This window comes from Monodon monoceros, unplaced genomic scaffold (genome assembly GCF_005190385.1).
Source record: "Monodon monoceros isolate NGI ecotype Baffin Bay Population unplaced genomic scaffold, NGI_Narwhal_1 Super_Scaffold_16, whole genome shotgun sequence".
Taxonomy (NCBI): Eukaryota; Metazoa; Chordata; class Mammalia; order Artiodactyla; family Monodontidae; genus Monodon; species Monodon monoceros.
In genome coordinates, this window is record NW_021703772.1 from 29,372,038 (window position 1) to 29,381,600 (window position 9,563).

Sequence of the window (9,563 nt, forward strand, 5' to 3'; positions counted from 1 at the left end):
AAGCTGGAAAAGGTAGGTAGAGTCCATCCGTTGTTTGGCTGAATAGTTGGTGGAGGGCTCAGCAACATAGCTGGTGTCTGGACAAAACATGAAATCGATGGGGGCACGCTTAGAGAGCTAATCTAGCTTCATCACTGACCCTCCGGAAGATGCTCAAGCAGCCCAAATCACTATCCAGAGGAGCGTGGTGAATTCAGTTCCAGCCAGAATACATATCTTTAAGAGGCCCAGTCAGACAGTGTATCTGGGTACCTGGGTGGCAGCACCATTATTCTAGTCGGCCCAGCTGGTGATAAGCAACACTCATAGGAAGGAGGGAGGGCACTATGGCCCCCGTGAGAGAACTGAGAAAAAGCTATATCGTCTCTCATGAAGGGAATGACCGGCAGCTTCCCAGGATGGAGGAAGAAAAGCCAGATTGTCGAGTATGTATTCCCAAGTCTTTGCAACAGAGCGATTTAAGTTGGTCATTCAAATTTTAAGGCTCTTAGGCTTAACTAATTCATAATCTTAAAGAACTTTAGTGGTAATTAAGTGAAGAAAATGGGGTTGATTTCAGGTTGTCGTGAGGGCTGTTTATTCAATGAGCATTGGAATCAAATGTAACAAGATACAGTGCTTTCCATATTGTGTGTTAGGTGAGTTGTGAAAAAAATTTAGTGGGTCATGAAATGGATTTAATAACTGGCGTTTTTCCTTGAACTAGAATAAAATTGATGCTAAAAGGGTAAGTAAGGAGAGCAGATTTTTTTCCAATGAATGAGAATAGGATAGAAATAAAAAGATAAGTATTAGAAAAGATAAGAGAAGGATAAGAATAGATTAGAAAAGGGTGAGTATCTCGTTCATTTAACTTTTTGTTTCATTATATGCACACAAGTGAAGGTACTGGACTGGAACGTAAAATGTATTTTTTTTTTTACACTGGGTTTTGGTCAACAAAGTTTGAAAAGCACTCACAAAGAACATCTCATGGGCTGTTAGTTATATTCTAAACCACCATGTTTTATCTAATATTAGTTTCAGAATATAAAGATTTGTTTTCTGATCTAATGCCAGATGATGAAAAAGATCTAATTTTGTCAGATGGTAAGTCTGTCAAGTGATAAGCAATCTTCGTGGTGCTAATGGTCATGACACACATCGTCCAGCCTTAGAGAATGACCCTGTGGTCAGAGAACACAGTCCAGCAACCGAAGTAATTTTGAAATAACTCTGTTTCTTTTATTCATAAACACTTTGAAGGAGGGATAAAAGATGGAAGCAAATTTTTTTTAATGCTGAAATTGCTTCCATGTCATACTCACCTCAAACTCTCCCCAATAAGTTCAGCTCCAGCCTCTATGTCTCATCCTTCTCACCTTTTCTTCTCAATCCTTCATTACAAAGCTCAAAATAGCTGACATGGCAAGTCAGGATCCTCCTCAGAATGTGGGTGAAAGGAAGACCCTGACAAGTCCAAGTTAGAATTCTCTTTAACAGGGAAAACCTGGGAATTTTTATACACGCATACATATATGTATCTTGTATATATTTGTATATAGGCTTATATATTTTCTAAATCTGCCTATACGACCTGTATATCTAGAAGATAATAATAATCTAGTCTGTTTCCATCTTTACTACTTCTTTACTTAAAACTCTGTGTACAGGAGGGAGCTGGCAAACACTGAAACATTGCCAGTGATTTATCTTGTGGGGAGCAAGGTTTCACAGGGAAGTTGGTAGAAAGATGCTACACTGAGCCGTTTGGCTAGACACCTGTTTGCCCCTGACAGTGGCTTATCCATGATGCCATATAGAAGTGATCTGGCATCTTGCAACTTTCAAAGAGGACAAGGCATTCAGAGAAACTTGGAGTAGAAGGAAAAAGGAAAAAATGAAAATAACTGCAAAACTCAGTGTCCTTTAAATACTAAAAAAACTCCGTTCTTTTAATTCTCTATATACTGCAGTAGATTTTTTAGATCTGATTCCTCAAACCAGCTCTGAAAAGTCACAAAGTCAAGAACACACACATGGTAGCTGGTAGACAAACATTAATGTTAAAAGGTGGTTTTTCGGGCTTCCCTGGTGGCACAGTGGTTGAGAGTCCGCCTGCCGATGCAGGGGACATTGGTTCGTGCCCCGGTCCGGGAAGATCCCACATGCCGTGGAGTGCCTGGGCCCATGAGCCATGGCCACTGAGCCTGCGCATCCAGAGCCTGTGCTCCACGACGGGAGAGGCCACAGCAGTGAGAGGCCCGCATACCGCAAAAAAAAAAAAAAAGTTGGACTTTCCTTTTATAAATGGAACTGGGTAGAAGAGGTCAACTGTCCCTATGATATGATTCTTCTCAAACCCTCCGTGTTCCCACATCCCCAGAAATTCAGCCATGTTTGCTGATTCTCTAGAGCTTAACTTCCTACTTTTATATTTGACAGTGACAACCGAATCCTCCCCTCAGAATGAGTAAGTGAGGAAATGGACATAAATATATCTGCAGGTCCAGATTTTCAAAGATCATAATTGAGTTGTCATGATATTTTATGCAAACAAGGCAGATGTAGGTTTCTTTGTGGTTGACCAGTCAGGATATTCACCCATGGCTCCACACTTTCATTTAAATATCCAATAAGATTAATATTTCCATTGCACCTTCCAGTCTGAAAATGTGCAGTGTGATGGGCTTTGGCGTGGGGCTAGCTATGGGGAATTAGAATTGGTGCATAGAGGAAAAGTAGGACCAAAAGAGGAAACGGAACTGACAATATAGCTGCTAAAAAATTTCAAAATGAGAAGCAAAGGAGCCAAGAGAGATGGCACATAGACATAGATTAAGGTCAGGAAAGTGGCCAGAATTTCGTTTTGATACGAAACTGTCTAATGATGATCATGTGGTTTGATTCCCCTCATAGGATCCTTCTCACACATGCACTCCCTCAGCTATTGAATCAGATTGAATACAGGAATCCAGTAAACAGAAGGAAAAGGGTAGCCAAAGAAAAGCTAATAAAAACATGTTACTAACATATTTTTAAAATAGTTACATTGTTTCCTTTCCTTCCTTTTACAGATTCTGAAGGCAAAACTATGGAACAGTAGCAGATCGAATTAGATCAACTATAAAATTATTTGGTAGTATAATAAATATGGAAAGACCCATGAATGTCTGTATTTAGAGAAGAATAATTCGAAAGGTTTACTTCAGTCTTGGATAACATTATGTGAGACAATTAAATAACAGTGACAGCACACACACAAAAAGTCAGAGTTCAGTCATTTTCTGTTACTTGTATCCATTTATATGTTTGCTTATTATTGCACTCTCTCTAAATAGTTTGGTGTTAACTGCTGCTTTTTAAACTACACTAAAATAAAATTGAAAAAAAAAATTGTCAGTCATTGCATCCTTGCCCACACATCCTTCTGAGAGAACCTGTTTCTCCCGCAGGCCATACCTAAGACATGGGCCTAGGTGGCCATGTTTGCTCAGATGTCCTTACCACCTTGACCTCAGCTGATTGGGCCAGAATGGATACACCTGACTCAAGGAGAGCCAATCAGAGTTTTCTCTTGCTCTCTCGAAAGATTTGAACTGAGAAAAAATGAGTAAGTTGGTGTCTGAGTGATGGTAATGGTAGCGAACAAGAGAAGGCCACCAAGTTCTGCCTGTGAGGTCTTCAGAGCCCGTCAGGTTTACCGCCTTCATAAGAACCGGCTGTGTATTGCTTTTCCTTGGATTTGCTTTTAGTTTAGTCTATATTGAGTAGATTTCTGTTTCTTGACACCATATGTAGCCTGAGTAAATGGAATTTTAAAAGAAAAGCGTAATATTTTACCTTATAATTGCATGGTTTAAGAAGAAAATTACAGTATTTTATTAAAGTAGTAGGAGTCATACCCATCTGCTCATATATTTCGAGCTAATAAGACCGTTTACAAAGGCCAGTTAGGAACTTTTGAAAGACCAGGAGTGATGTTAAAAATTGCCGATACCTGTGCTTTCTCTGTAGTTTTTTTAATAATTCTTTATTTTTGGCTGTGTTGGGTCTTCGTTTCTGTGCGAGGGCTTTCTCCAGTTGCGGCAAGCGGGGGCCACTCTTCATCGCGGTGCGCGGGCCTCTCACTATCGCGGCCTCTCTTGTTGCAGAGCACAGGCTCCAGACACGCAGGCTCAGTAGTTGTGGCTCACGGGCCTAGTTGCTCCGCGGCATGTGGGATCTTCCCGGACCAGGATTCGAACCCTTGTGCCCTGCATTGGCAGGTGGATTCTCAACCACTGAGCCACCAGGGGAGCCCCTCTCTGTAGTTTTAAATGGTGTTTCAGGTACAAGTTACTTTCTGAAAATTCAGGGAGCTTTCAGATGCTTCTGCATTGCTTCTATACCATCATAATAAAATGGATGATTTTAAAACCATGACTAACTTTGGCTTATTTCCGAAGTCAGCACCTCATTTATTATGAAGAAAACTTAAGGACTTCAGGTGAGGTTTTGTGCCCTAATCCTACCACTTCCTCTGCCCCTTCTTGTGGGGCTGTCAACCAAAGGGGTGAGACCACAAAGAACAGTAACTGGAGGGGAAATCCCCTGGTGCTCTACAACACACAGTGGGGCATGTGGCAGTTGCCCGTCAGCACACAGGGCTTCTTCACGGTAAAATTGAACTCGATTAGAACGTGTGACTCAGACTAAGAAACTCGAGCAAAGCTTCCTGTTCCATTCCCCTGGAGTCAGCTATGCCCATCAGTTATCAGCCAGAACAAAGAGGAAAAGTCTGAACAGAGAATACAACCATGAACACAATCACCTTTCAATCCAGTAGCCCTGCCCTTTAGTGAGACTCTTCCCAGTGGGTGTCAAGCCCTGACCAATCAGATAATCGCTGCTTCTCCAATAGCTGGACATCTAGGAAGGGGTTAGAGAGAGACATGGGCAGAGTTTCTCCTCTCTAGGGACACTGTAGGAAATATTCAGCCCCATCCCCAGCAGGCTGTACTTCCCAGTATGAATCTGAACAATCGCTTGTTTGAACCACTATGGGATGACCAGGATGGTCCAGGATAGACTCCCATAGGAGAAAAGAACAAAGTGATTTTAACCACTATACCTACTACCATACATGTGTCCAAAATTAATTAATAAAAGATATGGAATTATACGTGCTTGCTATTTGTTGAAAAATAATGAGGGTGCCATTTCAAAAATAATATCTTTCAGATAATTACTATTTTGTTTTTGTTTGTTTGTTCATTTTTCAGCTGATACACTAGCTCTCACAGTAGCTTATTATTTGTAATGACCCAACTTGGGAAATCTCAAATCTGGTCTTCCCATTAGGAGTAACTTTAATGTGAGATTATTAAAAAATAATTTCTCCATGTTATTAAAACTGTCATGATAAAGGCATGAGGGAAGAATATTCAGTAGAACTTTTAGAACATGACAGAGAAAGGCATTAAATGAATAAAGTAATTACTTTATTGGTCACTGAAATATAGGTTAAGTGTACATATCCTGTGACTGTAGCAGGCACTCTTACTTGCCCTCCCTACAGCCCTGCTCCCATTCTCTTGACTAACAGAACTCTGATTTTGTTGGGATGGGCAATGGGCCCAACTCTAGGCCATGAATCTTGATAGATCTTAGCTAGTCCCATTTGCCAGTGATTGGTCTAGGGGCAGACATGTGACCCAGTTTTGTGCAGTGATACGTAAGGAGGAATCGTCTTCCAGTGGGGATGTGTGTATGTGTGAGAGAGAGAGGGTGTGGAAGGCAGAGAGAAAGAGGGAATGAATGAATGGTATGCAAGGAGAAATCACTTTGACTTCCACCTACTTCCTTCCTGCTTAAAATGCTTCTCTACCCGGACCTAATGCTTGCAGCTTGGGCAGCCATTTTGTGGCCATGAGGTGAGACATCACCAGCAGGGTGCCACCAGGAGAGTGGCAGTGTAGAAGGATAGAAAAAGCCTGGTGCCTGAGCCCAATGCCTCAATGACTTCAAAGAGCCTCTGAGCCAACCCTGGACCACCTTCAGAATTCCTGTCCAATAAACAACAAATAACTTTATGGTTTAAGCCCCTGTGAGTTGTGGTTTCTGTTACTTACATCCAACAAGTACATACTTATATATATGCCTATATATACTTACAGCCAAAAGCTACATAACTTGATCGAGAAATATCTTTCACTTTTTTATTGTCATTTGTTCTAGTGGAATGAATCAGAAATATATTTAGATAATTTAGACAATTCTCCCACTCAGTCAGGTTCAAAACCTGTATTGACTTTCATATTTTTTTATATTTTAATTTCTTTTTTATTTTATTTTTTTTATTGAAGTACAGTTGATTTACAATGTGTTAGTTTCAGGTGTACAGCAAAGTGATTCAGTTATACATATATGCATATATATATTCTTTTTCAGATTCTTTTCCCTTAGAGGTTATTAAAAAATATTGAATATAGTTCCCTGTGCTATACAGTAAGTCCTTGTTGGTTATCTATCTTATGTATTATGGTGTGTATATGCTTTCATGTTTTTAATAGTCAATTCCAGTGAGTAAATGTCATCAGCCTAGCTCAGTGGACAAGTGGTTTTCAGCATCAGCATGAATCGGAATCACCTGTTAAAAACAGACTGCTGTGCCCCATCTCCAGAGTTTCTGATTCAGCAGGTCTTATGTGGGGCCTGAGAACTTGCATTCTTCACAAGTTCCCAGGGGACACTGATGCTGCTGATCTGCGGACCACACTTTCACAACCACTGCTCCAGCCAATGGGAGGTCACCTCCTAAGTCAGCTACCTCCCCAATTCCCTTTATCCACATCTACAGCCTTGGTACTTTAGTCTGAATTTCACTTTCTGACATCAGGATTCCTCTCCACAATTACCAGCGTGTTGTTTTAGGACTTCTTAATGTCATCCAAACTGGTTCACCACAATCCTGTGAGCCTTAGGTTTGCTGCCCCACCACATTTGCATAGACCATTTGCCCCGCCTAGAATCTTATCTCACTGAAGCTACTTTAGGTCTGACACAGTGGGGTGACCTTCCCTCTGTTGGCCAGATCATTTCTTTTTATATCAGAGAGATGAAAATTGTGGGATTCCAACAGACAGAAATAAGTTAAAGAGCCTTTTCCTCCCTCTACTCCTACCAGGTGGGAAATGTCATATATAACCTTCATTTGCTCCTTTCTTGGCCTTAACATGAGCATCTTTACGTCTAAAAATGGTCCTGGCCCAGAGCTGCACGCTTACTCATTCTGCAGAGGACACAGAAAGGTGACCCAAGCTTACAGCTGAGCTGCTGGAAGCAAAACCCGTAACCCTCCCAAGCCTGAGCAGCTGCTCTGCGCCTTAGATTAATTTCTTCTGGGCAGAAATTATAAGCCCTCAGGAATCTCTAATCACAAGTTTCTCATTTGGTCCAAGGAAGCATGGTTTCTATACAAAGGGGCCATAAGCAAGGGTTTTGCAGAGCCACGGTTTCCTCCTTCCGTTTAGGTACACTACCTATCTCAATCTCAGGGAAAGTGGCCCCAGGCCCGAGTGTCTCTTGCCCAAGAACAGCATGCAGTAGTCACACTCGAGTAATGCCATCAAGTCAAGTTTACACCCACAGCCCCCAGAAGTTACTGCGATGACTGAAGAATCCCAGGATGTGTCTGTAGTTCTCATACAGACTTCACCTATCAGCAGTGTTTGACATGGTGGATCATTTCCTTCTCTCGGTTACACTTACCTTCCGGCGCACAGCACTCCTCTCTTGGTTTTCTTCCTAATTCATCCCCATGAGGTGTCCCACTTTTTCTGTTTCCTTTGCTGGTTCCTCCTCTTGTCCTCTCGTAAGGTTGGAGTGCCCCAAGGGTCTATCCTTGATTGTCTCCTCTATCTACACTCATCTGTTAATAATTCCATCTAGTTGCATGGCTTTACATACCATCTGTGTGTAGGTAACTCCCAAATTTATATCTCCAAGCTGTCCTCTCTTCCAAACTTGATACTCCTCTATTCAACTTGAGATTCCTAGTTAAATTGCAAATAGGCAAATAAGTTAACAAGCCCCAAATTTCCCTTTTATTCCAACATCTCACACCTCAAACTTGTTCCTCCCTCAAAATCTCAGTGAAGGGGAACTTCATCCTCCCAACTGCTCAAACCAAAACCCTTGGAGTCGTCCTTTACTTTTCTTTCCCTCACATTCTACACCCAATCTCTTAGGAAGTCCTGTTGGCGCTAACTTCAAAGTATTCTCCTGTAAATCAGGTAGTATCTCATCTATGTTTAAAAGCCTGTAGAGGCTCTCAGTTTACTACTGAGAGTAAAGATCAAGGTCAAGGGGTAAAGGTCAAGTCCTTACATTGGCCTGTTCCCACCCCACCTTTGCATCCCTCTGATCTTTCCTACTCCTCTCCTCCCTGCTGATCCCACTCTGCTCTGGCCACACTGGCCTCTTAGCTACAAGTTACATCTTCCAGGCAGACTCCCACCCCAGAGCCTCTACCTGGAACACTCTTTCTCTAAATGGTACTTAGCGAACACCTTCACTTCCTTCACATCTTTGCTCAAATTTCACTTTCTTAATGGAGGCTACACATGCCACACTATGAAAGGCTGTAATATTCAGCAATAGCTAAACCCCCTTATCCTGCTCTACTTTTCATTTTATTCCATAGCATTTACAATAATCAATATTATTGTTTGTTCATATGTTATTATCATATTGTCCATCTCCCATACTAAAATGGCAGGCTCGTCATCCATTCTCTGTTTTCTAAGCACCTGGAATAATGCCTGACACATAATTGCGATCAATCAATGTATGTTTTTGTCCCTCTCTTCTAAATTCTGACAGTACTCATTATTCTTTTTTGAAGTATCTATAAAAAAGGAAAACCAGTAAGTCTCCAAGGAAGTGAGTAGGTTATCTCCTAGGATGATATTACCTTGGTAGAATCCACCACCAAAGCCTATTCTTCATCCTTGCACAATCAGAAGTATAGTGTGTGGGCACTATTAATGATCCTCACAAAACCAACCAAGACTAATGATAGAACAAGAATGCCAATTTATTAGTCTTAGATTTAAAATAGAACCTATCCAGGAGAGCAGATGTCCACAGCCCTGAGAGTGACTTCACTTCCTGTGCAAGCTACTTGGAGACACAGATTATAATCAGAAGGTTTGGAGTCAGAACAAGGAGAAGTATTTAAATAATTTGGAAATCTGAGAGCCTCAGACTATAATTAACTTTCATCTCCACAGGAAAGCAATATGCAACGTAGATCATAGGCGGGGCACTCCATGCACAATGCTAACGAGTCTCTCCTGATTGATCTTACTCAACACATTTCTTGGATGCTTACAATGGCTCATACAGTATGGGAAGCAAACACTGAGGATACAGAGTATAATTCTGCTCCTAATTCTGAATTCTGCAATCCAACTCAATTCTAATACAATCTACCTGGAGATAGGGTCAGATCCCACAGGCTAAGAGCTCAGTCCTATAAGACTGCCCCCCAGTACACACACACACACACACACACACACACACACACACACACACACACA

The 9,563-nt window shown here is 41.4% G+C and overlaps 1 protein-coding gene across 1 annotated transcript in view; it reads left to right on the top strand.

Annotated features, from left to right (window-relative positions):
• The window catches only part of MDH1B (malate dehydrogenase 1B), a 29,013-nt gene extending 25,681 nt beyond the window's left edge, over positions 1-3,332 (top strand). Inside the window, exon 11 of the mRNA XM_029225816.1 lies at positions 3,057-3,332. Coding sequence (XP_029081649.1) covers positions 3,057-3,085 — 29 coding nt within the window. The 3' untranslated portion in view covers positions 3,086-3,332. The remainder of the gene's footprint in view (positions 1-3,056) is intronic.
• Positions 3,333-9,563: the final 6,231 nt, after the last annotated feature.